This window comes from Sturnira hondurensis, unplaced genomic scaffold, assembly GCF_014824575.4.
Source record: "Sturnira hondurensis isolate 20B ecotype Veracruz unplaced genomic scaffold, ASM1482457v3 Scaffold0009244, whole genome shotgun sequence".
NCBI lineage: Eukaryota > Metazoa > Chordata > Mammalia > Chiroptera > Phyllostomidae > Sturnira > Sturnira hondurensis.
In genome coordinates, this window is record NW_028081875.1 from 4201980 (window position 1) to 4217051 (window position 15072).

General features: G+C 37.5%; 1 protein-coding gene across 4 annotated transcripts in view; it reads left to right on the forward strand.

Annotated features, from left to right (window-relative positions):
- RALGAPA2 (Ral GTPase activating protein catalytic subunit alpha 2) overlaps positions 1 to 15072 on the forward strand; it is a 381676-nt gene that overhangs the window by 84781 nt on the left and 281823 nt on the right. For all 4 annotated transcript variants that reach the window (XM_037057016.1, XM_037057018.1, XM_037057015.1 and 1 more), the window contains exons 5-9: positions 681 to 724; positions 2943 to 3120; positions 3904 to 4019; positions 10716 to 10854; positions 12518 to 12717. In XM_037057016.1, coding sequence (XP_036912911.1) covers positions 681 to 724; positions 2943 to 3120; positions 3904 to 4019; positions 10716 to 10854; positions 12518 to 12717 — 677 coding nt within the window. The remainder of the gene's footprint in view (positions 1 to 680; positions 725 to 2942; positions 3121 to 3903; positions 4020 to 10715; positions 10855 to 12517; positions 12718 to 15072) is intronic.

Below are 15072 nucleotides of genomic sequence, written 5' to 3' on the forward strand. Positions count from 1 at the left end.
CACACGCCAACACCAAAGAGAGAGTTTCTCTGTTTTTGCCTCTTTCCTGGTGGTATACTGCCATTGATTATTGATTTTAGTTTGAAGCATGATATATAGAGGGAGTTTTTTAAAAGTTAAAATGAATAAAGGATTTTTATAATGTTAAATCTATATTTGAACTATCTTTATAAACTTCTGGCTTTCAAAAGATCTTTAAAAGATGGTCACTTCTTATGTGGACAAGTGCGGTGATTGTGGGGGTGGGGAGGAGAGGAATATAAGGGAGATAAATGGTAATGGAAAAAATACAATAAAAAATAAAATTAAAAAAATTGACACTCCTATCTCAGGAGAAATGATCAAGAATGGCAGTTCTTGGAATTGAAAATGAGATAAGCAAAAAAGTAGATTTAGGAAATATTGATGAATTTGGTTCCATTAAGCCAGGAAAGCAAAATTATAGTACATTCTGTTTTGTAAATATGTAAAATAATGTGAGTTTTAATACTTTGAATACTTTCAATATTGAGTTTTTAAAATTTTTCAACATTTTAATGCTTGGAAAAAATGGTCATTAAAAGTACATTAAATATATATGTAATTTGTTATAAGAAAATTTTTCTCTCTAAAACTAATCTTTTAAAAGTAGATCTTACATTTATATGTTTCATTTCTGATTTATTGTTTTAAACCTCCAGGCTCAACTTTAAAGAAGCTTCTACACACTGGAAATTCTATTAAGGTATTTATTTTAGATGAATATGTAATGGTATTTTTAATTAATCCTAAGTTATTACATAAACTAATAAAATTAGGCCACTATGAAAACCACTTTAGTTAGTTTTTATTTTTAATTGAGGAGTTATATTTCTAATATTTACTAGGGTTATTGTTCTTTGATCATAACTTTTGTAGTAGACATCATAAATATAATTAGGAGAAACTGGCTTGGGGTTGGGAGTTTGGAAATCTAAGTTCTAATTTTGATTCTGCTGTGTAGTTAGGGAACCAATGGCAAGGTACTAACTGCTCCAGGTTTATCATCAAAAGGAGAAGGGGTTGAATTACTTCCTCACTATGCTTCAGAGCTAACATGCCTGATTCTTCTGTTCACCGCAGTAATCTTGTTGTTAAAATTATAGTTGCCTCTGAATTATTTTTGAGCACCATTGTGTGGGAAAAGAGTAGCAGAACCTTCCTTTTGAGCATTTATTGATTTACAGGAGATCATTCTAATAATTTAAGTTAAAATTGGCTTATTAAAATGAATATGCCTTTTACAATGACATAATATTTGATGCTGGGATAAGATGGCACTCAAAAATCATGACCGAAGAAGCCAGCTTTGGATGTGTATTTTATGAAGGGTAATTCACTCATAGCTCATTAAATTATATGTGTGCCTTTAATAAGCTAATGCATTTTGGGTTTTATACCAGTTTAAAACATCATAGCCAATTAATCTTGGTAAGTTAAGTGTTTCTTACATGTTGAGAAAAGATGAGCTATTCCTAGCTTCACAGTAGAGACCATATTTTGTCCCTCCTATTTTAATGAGTAGTATTACGGTTAAAACGGTCAGGTCATTATCTCATGTTTCTTATTGGCTTTATTTATGTTTAGTTACTTTAAAAACAGTTAACATAAAAATTCTATGACAGAATTTTAAAGAAACTTTCCTCTCGTTAAGTTTGATATAATTTGGTTAGGTATATATAGAGCCATGCCATTTTTGGCCTGATGCTGAATAACAGTATGCATTCACCAATATCACCACTTATTTCACCTGCCTGGGGAGAGGACAGGTGTGAGTGGTCATGGAGCTTTGTTTAGAGAAGTGGTGAGTCCACAAGTGTGTCTGAAAGTATGCTGTGGAATTCACTCTTAAAGGGAATAGCATTGTCATCAGTCTTCTCTGGGGAGTTAGCTGAGACTTTTCCTTCTCTTTTTTTTCCCTGTCTTTTTTGGGTTTGGGAGGTTCTCCTTCTCTTAGCTTTTCTGCAGAGCTTTCTGTTTGGCTTGTTGGAGGAATCTACAGCGTGGTAATTGGAAGGAGATCAGGCAACCTACTCGCATTTAGAGTTCATTAATCTTTCATCTGTGTCTGACATATTTTTCATCTGTTTTGCTTATTTAACTTCTTTTATTGACATCATCTTTTCAGCCATTTAGGAATATAGAAATGGAAATACCTGTGGTTATAAATTCTTGGAATGGAATGAAGTTGAAAGTAAGTTTAGAGGTTGAAGGAGGACATATCTACCTCTATAGATGTTTTCTATACACTATTTAGAGCACGGCAAAGGTGTTGAGAGAATAGAATAGGGACATAAGGCAGGGAAGCTGGAGAGCTGTTCCATCCCATTGAGTCAGTTTTTTAAGGTCTTAATTAGCTCTAAACATTCTGATATACAAGAACATTGTACTTGTGCATATTGCAATGACATGACATAAATGCTGTCCAAAGCGTAGTATAAATTTGGAAGATTATCTTTGCATTGTTTTCATAGATATTTGAATGTTGAAGATATGGGGATTGTGCCTTTAAGAATGAACTATGGTCAATAGGAAATAAGTAGTGCTTACTGTGAGTTAGGCACTGTTCTAACTCGTTTAATTCTATTCCAGTACTTTGTGATAAATTCTGTTATCATCATTCCTATTTTACAGTTGGAGAGACTAAGGCATAAAGAAGTTAAGTGGTTCTCCACAGGTCACAGCTAAGCTAGAAAGTGGCACAGCCTTCATTTGAACCCAGGCACTCTGCCTCCAGAACCCAAGGTCTTAATCCTTGTGCTGTACTGCAGCATCCTTCCTTACTTGTCACCAAGTAAAGAACTTAGCGTGGTGCTTTAACAATACCTTTCACTTCTCCTTTTTCTTTCTCAGAACTGATGCTACATTGCAATGCATTTCCACAAGTACATATGCTTAATTTTGTTGCTTTTATCTTTTTTTAGATAAGATGTGAAGGAATCAGGTTGTTTCTTCTGTGGCTACAGGCACTTCAGACAAACTGTACAGAAGAGCAGGTGCTGATTTTTGCTTGCCTCGTGCCTGGTTTTCCAGTGATCATGTCTTCCAGAGGGCCCTGTACTCTGGAGACACTCATCAGTCCAAGCCCTAGTATAGCTGATGGTGAGTGATGTGAGCAGATCTTACAGGTTGAAATGACTCTTGAAGTCACATTGAGGAATTCCTTGGTTTGCCATTTTCTTGAATAGAAATCTTGATTTCATAAATGAATTTTGAACAGGAATTATTTTCCATTAATATTCTTGGTAGATTCTTATATGTATTTGAATTGAAAGACTTGAACCTATTTTATATGAAATGATGGCAAGAGAAATTTACTGAAGTGATGGGAACAGGAATGGAAGGGAGTAGGACAGATGTTGGCAATAGCAGGAAGTAGGGACACTTGGTATGTCTGGAGTGTTTTTGTGACTATTACTGCAATTCAAATCCACTATCCAAACTATTTACTGTCGCTTGTCCTCATTGCTATTGTTTCATTCATCTGCTCACCCACATTGGTTTTTTTTGTTTGTTTTTTATTATCATGTATTATCATGCAACATTAAGGGGAGGACAGTAAATGCCTCATGGGACTATTAATGGCAGCCATTTGTGTCCTGTTAGGGTCATTGATTTATAACAGCCTATCACTTTTATTGCCAAATGACAGGTATTTGATGTTAGGCTGACCAAAGCAGAATTTGAGAGGAAAAAGAATGGTGTGGTGGGACAGGTGGCTTTGCGGCTTCTGAATCATGCTTCTAAACCCTTCGTGCACACTGGCTTGGTCCATGTGAGCAGGTCTAATAAATGGACACATGTATTTTAGTAGAGGCCATTTTCTAAAAACCCTGTTTAAAATTTAACTGTGATGAAAGACTCTCATTATTTTCCAATCTGCAGCAAAGATATATCCAGAAGAAATCACTCCACTCCTGCCAGCCATATCAGGGGAGAAGATAGCTGAGGACCAAACATGCTTTTTTCTTCAAATACTATTGAAATATATGGTTATTCAGGTAAGAGAAAATTGTAGATAATTAAGTGATGGTCTTATTCTCAGTAGGAAAGAGAAAACATTGTCCCTTTTCTTTCTGTTTGCTCACATTTTCTACTTTGCTTTGTATTTGAGGTGATTTTATGTGCTATTTCACTAAACGTAGAGTCTCGCCAGGTCACTTCGGCAAATTCCAGGCGTACATACTATTTTATCGAAGTGTGCATGTAAAAGGAAAAATTCAGTTATCCATCTGTGTATCTCCTTTACTTTAATATTATTACCACATTTTCACACAACAGTTCACATGTGACACTTCTGGTCACCAAATGTATGGGGTTTTTACCCACAACAAGCAATTCTCTGTGACAGCAGCTGGGGTCCCACAATTTAATTCAATTCTGACACCGTGTACCTGGGTATAGCATCAGAGTCCACATATTAAGATCTTAGCCCCTTTACACTATTCCCATCCTGTTCAGACACCAATTGCAAGTAGTAGGTCCCCAGGTTACCCACAACTTCTGTCCAATTTGGCTACAGATCAGAGCTTCTTATGACTGTATCTTTATATCTGATTAATTTATTAGAGGAGCTCACAGAACTCAGGGTAACATTTATTCATGTTTACTAGTTTAAAGAATATGATAAAGGCTACAGATGAACAGCCACATGAAGGGAAAGGCCTGAGTGCAAGAGCTTTTATCCCCATGGAGTTGGAGTGTGTCACTGGTACATGCAAGCTTCCTAAAACCCCTGCTATAATCAGGTTTTATGGAGGTTTTTTCTCCATAGGCATGATCTATCATTAACCCAATTCCAGTCCCCCTCTCATTTCTGGAGAAATAGGGCATATAGGATCTAGAAATTCCAAGTTCTAATCATGGCTTGGTCGTTCTGGTGACCAGCCTTCATTCAGGAGCCATCCAGGAGCCTACCCTGAGTCACCTCAGTAGAACAGAGGATGCTTCCTAGTGCTCTCATAACTTAGGAAGTTATAGGGGTTTTAGGGCCCAGTGCCAGGAATGGGGGACAGAGGCCTACATATTTTATTTTTTCTATTGTTTCATTGCCTAGTAAACTATTTTTGCCACTTTACTCTTTCCCTAACCCTGATCTCTATGCTAGTGAGACAGATGGAGGATGAGGCAGGCCCTGAAGCTGAAAGAGTGTAATAGATCAGGAATAGGCAGAGCAGACAAGGAGATCTGAACAAAAGCATATTCAAAAACCTCATCAAGCCATCAGCACAAGCCTGCTTTATGTCACATAATTTCTTTATTTTACCAACTGAATACAAAACTAAAATCATTAGTTTATGATTTCACTAGGTGATTTATGTCTCTTGGTCTGTATTTCTGAGCATTGATGTAGTTTGAAAAAAGCTCCTAAGTGCTTTTTTCTTAGCAAACACTTCTCTCATCTCTGAGTTCCTCCTGGGTATAGTCCAGTCTCTGCCCTTCACTTCACAACCAAGTTTGTTGACCTAATAATCTCTGTGAAGTCCACTTCCCCCTTTAATGTTCCTTGACATCCTCTATTACCTGCCTCTGCCCTGTCACTGCTAAGAGGTCCAAGAACATGAAGGGGTTCTTACGGTCAAGTCCAGAGGGAGAACACTCTTAAGTTTGTTCAGTTTTTCAGATGACTTGACAGTCTGCTCTTCCTTTATGAGATTCCTTCCATGATATTTTCTTCTGGCTTTCCTTCTCCCTTTTAGTTCTTTCCAGTTTCCACTGGGGGACTGTGTTTCTTTCTGCTGTCCCTCAAGATTCAGTCTTTGGCTGCTCTTGTGAATACTCTTTCCTGCTGGGTAATCTTGTCTGTTCTCCTCTCCCATTTTCTTTAACCAGCACCTGAAACACAAGGCTTCAAAATTCTGTGAGCCCAACTGAGGTATTCTCTCATCTTCTGGAATTTTAGTTCCTCTACATTTTAGCTCTGCTGACCCATTCTACATGGATTGTGAACTCTATCTGTTCAGAAGTGGCAGATCAGCATACAGTATCTCAAACTTTGATGTGTTGGTAGACTTGGGTTTTCATAGATGTGTTATTAATGAGTTGTGTGCCCTCAGATAAGTCATGAATACCCCAGGATTCCATTAAAGGAAGGATACCATTGATATAGGGGATTTTAGGTGGATTGTGAGCCTTTAATATGTGTGCAGAATTGTATGGGCATGGCCATCCCCCTCTTATTCCCTCCCTTCCATCTACTGGGGTGAGTTCTCAGAGTGAAATTTCTGCCTTGGCTCATCCCAGAGACCTGGCAGGTTACAGATTCTGAGGTCCTCTGCCCTGGGGCAGCTAAGCCCCTCATTTCTTTATCTTAGGTGCTGGACTACTGCCATTTTCTAAGTGGGCTGCATTATGAAGGAATTTGGGAAAGTGCTCAGGACACTATGTGTTTTAACAAGTATTAAGACTCGCTGGCAGGTGGGGCTGGGGCGGCAGGTCTGGTTTATCCTATCCTGTGGATTGCTTTTAATAAGGAGACTGCCTTTTTCAAGATTCCATAGCTGTATCTTTTGATGTTGATTTTGCATGTAGATAACATTGAATAAAATCTTTGGAAGGATTTGTTTCTATAATGGTGTTTATAATAAATGGCCTTTTCTAAGTTTTTTAGATTCAGTGCAGTCCCTATTAAAATACCATTTCAAAACTTTATATGGGACTTCTGGCCAAGATAGAGGAGTAGGTAGATGGACGTTGCCTCCTTGCAAAACCGAAAGAAGGACAACAGCAAATTTAGAAACAAAAAATCAACACAACTGCCAGAAAACTGAACTATATGAAAGTCTGACAACCAAGGACTTAAAGAAGAAACATTCATTCAGACTGGTAGGAGAGGCAGAGATGGGCAGCCTGGGAGGAAAGGACTTGCAGCAAGGTGGAGGCTGGAGGACTAGGCTAAGTGAGGTGGTGGCTGGCAGACCAGGTGGTCCCACATTTGTGTGTGGATAAACAAGGAGGAACAACTGGGGAACCAGACTCACCTCACAACCCAGGGTTCCAGTACGGGGAAATTAAGCCTCAAAACCTCTGGCTGTAAAAACCGGTGCGAATTGCTGCAACGGGAGAAACTTTCAGCCTCACAGGAGAGTTTATTGAAGAGACCTACAGGGTGCTAGAATGTGCACAAGCCCGCCCACACTGGAATCAGTACCAGAAGGGCCCAATTTGCTTGTTGGTAGCAGAGCAAGTGAATTAAGGTTGACTGAGAGCCAAGCAAGCAGCATTGTTTCCTCACTGACCCCTCCCACACATACAGTGTCACAATACAGCAATGTGGGTTGCCCCACCTGGTGAGTACCTAAGGCTCTACCCCTTACAAAGTAGTGGTGCACTGAGAAAAAATAATATGGCCCAAATGAAAGAACAGATCAAAGTTCCAAAAAGAGAGCTAAGTGATGAAGACACAGCTAACCCATCAGATGCAGAATTCAAACCACTTTTAATCAGGATGCTCACAGAAATGGCTGAGTATGGTCACAAAATAGAGGAAAAAGTGAAAGCTATGCAAAATGAAATAAAGCAAAATATACAGGGAAACAAATGGAGGGGAAGGAAACCAGGGCTCAAATCAACAATTTGAAAAAAAAGGAAAAAATAAATTTTCAACCAGAACAGAATGAAGAAACAAGAATTTAAAAAACCAAGGAGAGACAGGAATTTCTGGGACAACTTTAAATGTTCAAATAAGTGAATCATAGCGGTGCCATAAGAGAAGAGGAAGAGCAAGAAATGGAAAACTTATTTGAAAACAAAATGGGGAACTTCCTTAATCTGGCAAAGGAAATAGACTTCCAAGAAGTCCAGGAAGGTCAGTGAGTCCCAAATAAGTTGGACCCAAGCAAGAACACACCAAGGCACATTGTAATTTTGTTATGCAAAATTAAAGATAAGGAGAGAATTTTAAAAGCAGCAATAGTAAAGGAGTGAGTTATCTATCAAGGAGTTCCCATAAGACTATCAGCTGAATTCTCTGAATAAACCTTTGAGGCAAGAAGGGGCTGGGAAAAAGTATTCAAGTGGTAAAAAGCAAAGGACCTACATTCAAGATTACTCTGTCTAGCAAAGCCATCATTTAGAATGGAAGGGCAGATAAAGTGTTTCCCAGATAAGGTCAAGTTAAAGGAGTTTGTCATCACCAAGCTGTTACTGTATGATATGTTGAAGGGACTTATCTAAGAGAAAGAAGGTGATCAAAAGTATGAATAGTGAAATGACAACAAACTTAACTATCACCAACTGAACCTAAAATAAAACAGAAAGAAAAACAAACCAAGCAAACAAGTAGAACAAGAACAAAAATCACAGAAATGGAGATCACATGGAGGGTTATCAGAAGGGAGGGGTAGGGGGAAGGATGGGGAGAATATGTACAGGGAATAAGAAGCATAAATGGTAGGTACAAAATAGACAGGGGGAGGTTAAGAATAGTGTGGGAAATGTAGAAGCCAAAGAACTTAATTGTACAACCCATGGACATGAACTGGGGGTGGGGATAGGGGGATACTGGTGGGAGGGGTGGTGCAGGGCGGAGGGGAGTCATTGGAATAACTGTAATAGCATAATCAATAAAATATATTAAAATAGTTTAATGGAACCAAAAACGAACCCAAATAGACTCAGTAATCTTGACAAAGGAGAACGTAAGGAGGATCACAATACCTGGTAATAACTGTACTACAAGGCCACTGTAATCAAAATAGTCCGATATTGGCATAAGAACAGACACATAGATCAATGGAATAGAATAGAGAGCCCAGAAACAATCCATGTCTCTTTGGTCAATTAATATTTGACAAAGGGGGCAGAAGCATAAAATGGAGTAAAAATAGCCTCTTCAACAAATGGTGCTGGGAGATCTGGAATGGTACATGCAAAAAAAATGAAACTAGACCATCAACTACACCGTACACCACAATAAATTCAAAATGGATAAAAGACTTGAACATAAGTCACGACACCATGAAAGTCCTACAGGAAAACATAGGCAGCAAAATTTCAGGTATCCCACTTGGCAATATTTTTGCTCTAGGGCAAGGGAAATAAAGGAAAGAATAAACATATGAGACTACATCAAATTAAAAAGCTCTGCACAGCCAAAGAAGACAATGTCAAAATGAAAAGGGAACCAACCATGTGGGAAAACATATTTGTCTACAGTAATACCTTGGACAAGGGTTTGATCTCTAAAATATATAAAGAAGTCATGTAACTCAACTCCAGAAAGACAAACAACCCAATTAAAAAGTGGGCAAAGGATCTGAACAGACACTTCTCCAAGGGGGACATACAGAAAGCCCATAGCATATGAAAGGATGCTCAACATCACTAGCCATCAGAGATGCAGATTAAAACCACAATGAGATACCTCCTCACACCTGTCAGAATGACCATCACAAACAAATCAACAAACAAGTACTAGCGAGGATGAGGAGAAAAGGGAAGTGTAGTGCACTGTTGGTGGGGATGCAGACTGGTATGGGCACTGTGGAAAACGGTATGGAATTTATTAAAAACTAAAATGGAACTGCTTTTTGACCCAGCAGTTCCATTGCTGGGATTATACCCTAATTGGCGAATCCTGAATCACCAATTCATAGGAACTTGTGCACCCCAGTGTTCATAGCAGCATTATTTACAATAGCCAAGTGTTGGAAATAGCCCAAAATCCCATAAGTAAATGAGTGGATGAAAAAACTATGGTACATTTTCACATTGCAATTCTACACAGCAGAAAGAAATAAGGAACCTGCTACCTTTCGGGACAGCATGGGTGGAACTGAAGAGTATTATGCTAAGTGAAATAAACCAGGTGGCAAAAGACAGATACCATATGATCTCACCTATAGGTGGAACCCAATGAACAAAAGAAAGAAAATGAGCAAAATAGAACTAATGGCATGGAAACAAGCAACATATGAATAATGACCAGAGGGGAGGAGTTGGTGGGAGGAGGAGTTGGAGGAGGAAAGAAGGGGGAGGATCTAGTGAAAGAACAAGTATAAATGACTCAGGGACATGGGCAACAGGGTGGGGATTGACCGTGGAAGTGGGGGCTTGGGTAGGGAAGAGCGACAGGGGAATACTGGGACAACTGTAATAGACCAACATTAAAAATAAATAAAAAATTAAAAGTACCTTGTGCCCTGACTGGCGTGGCTTAGTGGGTTAGGCATCATCCTGCAAATCAAAGGATCAACCAGTTCAATTCCTGGTCAGGGTACATGCCTGGGTTGCAGGCCAGGTTGCTGGTTGGGAGTGTAGGAGACGCAACCAATTTATGTTTTCTCTTGAACAGAATGTTTCTCCCTCCCTTCCCCTCTCTCTAAAAAATAAATAAAATCTTTTAAAAAATGTACACCTTGTTATATCTGACTAGATGTTTTAAGGGCATAAGGAGTGTTAAATCATTACAAGGAACATGTGGAAAAATAGGGGCATGGTGTCAGAGATCATGTTTCAAAGTAGTGACATCATTGGGTTATTTTAATACTCAGTAAAAATGCTATTTTTAACATAGTTGCTGTTTTGTTTTAAAATACTCATTTTTATCCTCTTTTTAGATAGGATTTTATTACATGATTATCAATATTATTTGTAAGTTTTTAAAATTACAATAGGAATTTTAACAACATTTTCAGTTTAGTATACATTAATTTGAAATGTAAATACATGTATTTTTTTCCACATATTATCCCAAGGCTGCAAGCTTGGAGTGGAAGAATAAGGAGAATCAAGATACTGGTTTTAAATTTCTTTTTGCATTGTTTCGAAAGTATTATCTTCCTCATTTATTCCCATCATTTACTAAGTTAACAAACATCTACAAACCTGTACTTGGTAAGTACTTATAGAGCCATGTACAGAGGATTTCCATGGGGAAGCTGTACAAACGACAGGCTCAAAGTGACCTTTGATTGTTTTTAAGTAAAATAGTAAATTCTTATACTTAATGCTAACTTTATTGCAAGGTGCTTAAAATTTCCTAATAAATGATTTTAAGTGTTTTAAGTGTTTGTACAAACTAAGGTATATCTCAACTCATAGCAATAAAAGGGTACTATGGCTCCTGTGTTCAGAAATACTTTGAAGCGAATTGTGATTATTTTGGTGCAATTACAATTAAAATCTTTTAATGTGAAAAAAAAAACCTTGCATTTCCTTAAGTGTTCTCTTACTGGTGGTGGTGTATGGTTATCCCAGACCTTAGTCAGTGGTCATAGGCAGGCCACCCCAGACCACACAACTGCCCATACTGTGCAATTTCTTTTTTACTGGATCTTTCATCTAGCAGCAGCTGCTTATGGAGGGACAGATGTTTGGACAATTGGGCATCCTGGGGAAGAAAACATAAGGGAATTTCTCATTTAGCTTCTAAAGTTTTTCTTTAAAACATGAGAGTTCATAGGCCAGAAGCATCCCTTAGTGTAATGAAGGTAAGGCAAATCTTCCTTTGCCTCTTATTTTAAAGCAGATGAAATTAGTTAAAATGGATAATTAAGAACACTTTTAGAGGGGAAAAGTCACCACAGACATTAATCCATCTAGAGAATATGGACAACTAATTCAGCTGTGTGTGGGTGTTTATTTGTACAACACACATACACGTACTTGAGCAAGGGGAAAACAGATGATGCTTGGTGCATTTTGAAAGCTGTACTGATTTTAAGGGTAGTGTGATGTTATGTATTCTTTAGCAATGTATATGCATGTTTTTTTCAAGTTTTATTTCTGATTTTATCAGTAGTCTATATCCATTGTAGAAAACAGTATATTGTTAACATTCTGAGATTAAAAGTTATTTGCGTTTATGCCTCATGCAGTTCCCTCAGCATTTACAAAAATTAGTAGGAGGTGGACTACAGAATGTAGTTATCTTAAATCCAGTGTCACATAATTTTCATATTGATAATGGAGTTTAAAGACCTCTTATTAATACTTTGGAAATGGTGGTGTCTGATACCTCAAAAATGAAACATGACTTTCCGAATTCTCTCAGTTATAAAGTACATCATACTGATTCTATTTTCTTGGATTGATCTAAAGAGAAAAGAATATAAAACTAAAGTTCAGTTGCTTTTATTATGGTAGTGTTGGATAGTAAAATAAAAGGATGAAGAAATGTTTGTATATTTCTAGTTTTACATTTGTTCTTATCATAAATATATTTAATTGGCTATAATGTATGTAAGAAGATTTTCACTATCATAATCTCATGTAATTTCTCAAATTTTATGAAGAAGTTATTAGATTAGTTTTTCCGTGGTTGTATACCACAGCTGTGAGTAATAACAGTCATCATCACTCCATCTTGGTCACATTATGAGGCAGAATTAGAAACAAACCTTACAAAAGATGACATTTTTAATCATTTCTGGTTCTTTAATCTTAGTTGCTATTCATACAACCAAATATATGTCTATTTACTTGGAAACTGAAATATTTGTAGGAGTTACACAATGTCAAGATTCACCAAGTAATGATGTCTTCTATTTTCTTCCAGATATCCCCCATTTAAGACCAAAGCCAGTGTATGTTACTACAGTTCGAGACAATGAAAACATTTACAGTACAAAAATTCCATACATGGCAGCACGCGTTGTTTTTATTAAGTGGATTGTAACTTTCTTTTTGGAAAAAAAGTATCTAACTACAGCACAAAACACTAAAAATGGAGGTGATGTATTGCCTAAAATTGTGCAGGTATGTCACTCATCATCTTTTTATATCTTCCTATGTATGTAATATCACACACTGACACATACAAAGTATTTGATTAGAGGTTGTTGGTTATAAGACCTTAGTTTCTTTGTGTACTCTATGTCTAAAATGCCAAGGTTTCATAAGAAGCTTGAGTTAGAAGCACTTGTACTCTATTGGTATTGCCATGATGAGACAATCTTGAGGGTGAGGGGCGGCATTCTGAGAAGATTGTTGTTCACACACTCCCGGCTCCATCTCATTTTTCCCTCTTCACTCTGGTCCATTGACTTCTGAGCATTAGACCAGATCCTGTCTTGTTTTTTTTCCAGTCCCCAGTATCTGGAAGGCCCTTAGGAATTGTGCAGATAGGCTGTGGAGAAGTTATGTGAGACTGCCAGACTCTCTGGAATTTGGGAAGAATAGCTCAGCAGGTCAAGATTTTGGGGTGATTGTTGAGTCTTGTTGGGGTCCCTGGAAGAGAAACCTGCCTCTCTTTGAGGTGTTAGGTGAAGACTTCTTGTATAGGGCCTTCTGGTTCTTGCTGGCCTTGGTCACATGCAAATGAGGCTTAACCAGTATGAGGTTTTTAGGGACTTAGTGCTAGGTAGAGCAGGATCACCTGTGGAGTCAGAGAGCAGCTACTTCACAGAAGAGTTATGGTTTTGTGGGGGTTTTTTTTGTTGTTGTTGTTCTTAAGAACAGGGACAGGAAGTGTGGTCTGTGTAGTGCAGGTTTGCCTTATAGTTCCCTAGAAGTATGATTTAGGCCTGACTTTGGGAAAGTGCACACACCGGAGGGGTAATTGGCACCTTGATGAAGGAGCACTAAACTGAGATCCAGACCATCTGGCCCTATTGAACTGACTGAAGAACTGGAAAAACTTATTTTTAAAGAAGTCTGATGGGGAGACAATATCAGTACAGACAGCAAAAGACTTGACGAATGTTTTTAAAAACCTTAAATTTTTTAGTACAAAACTTACTAGGTTCAACCAAAGATGGTAATGATCACTCTGAGAACAAAATTAGTTTTCTGAAAAAATATCCTACAACACTGAGCAAAATATTCAAAGACATGGAAATTAGAAATAAATAAGAGTTATGGGTAGGTTCATACCTAACATGCAAATATTGTGAGGGCAGAAGAGAAAAAAATGAGAAGTAATAATTGAACTACTATAAAGAAAAGTGTACCTGAGCCAAAAAAGCAGTCGTGTTTTAGACTAAGAGACCTTTGAGTCCCAGGAAGAGTTAGCTAAACAAACACAAATCTAGGCTTTTGAATTTCAGGGATTAAGAAAAAACTATACAGCTTCCAGACAGAAACTAGAGGTTTCTTCAAAGGAATGAGACCTACATTAGCATTGAATAGGCAATGTAACCTATAACTCTGAAGCTAGAAGAACTTGTTTGTCTGTTTCTCTCAGAACTTCCTTGCTTCATATTACATATATAAGCCAATGTCAGATTGATTTATAAAAACAAAATGGTAAAGAACTTGGGAAGAAATCTAGGGGAATGTATAAATTTGGGAAGTAGTAGACCATCTTAGGTAGAGATAAGGCTCACAAGCCATGGAGGAAATTAGATTTGACTTTATTTGAAAAACTAGAAAAAGATTTATGTGTCAAAAAGATAGCATAAAGCCACACCCAAGCAGTAAACTGTGAAGAGCATTTTTAACATCATGGCTAACAGAGGTCATGCCTCTACTATGTACAGAGTGCCTACAAATTGATAAGAAGACAAAAGGCCCAATTGATAAATGGATAAAGGAGGTAAAGGAAAGTTCACAAAAGAGAAAATAAGAATGGCCCTGGATCTCACCAGCAGTCAGGGTAACAGTTTGTTCTGAGACAGGACGAGAGACGTACTCATCAGTCAGCCAGACAAAAATTCGTATGAAATTACATAAAAGAAACTCAATCACACTGATAAATTTTATATCGTATCACAGCTGTGTGGTTTTTCACTCAATTCAAAACAGTCTACTTAAAAGATGTAACTTTCCTACCTGGTCTCTAACTTTTGAAAAACCACCGCCTGTATTTATTGAAAATAAGTTTCTCACTTGGATGATGATAAGTAGCAAGAATAGCAAATTAACCACTGCTTCAAGGTGATAACTTTTTCCCTTAGTTGACTGTTCACACTTGTGAGTCATCTGCTTTTATTATCTTTTTTAGTGTCATAAGGTCTGAGCTCCTCAATAAATTAGGGTGATTCTATCACTCTAACAGAAAAAGGACACCGGAACTGAAACTGAACTAAAACCTAAAAAGAAATATTTTAATCTCGTGAAAAAGAAGTGAATAATGAATGTGGCTGACAATAAGATTCACTCATGCTCTCTGAG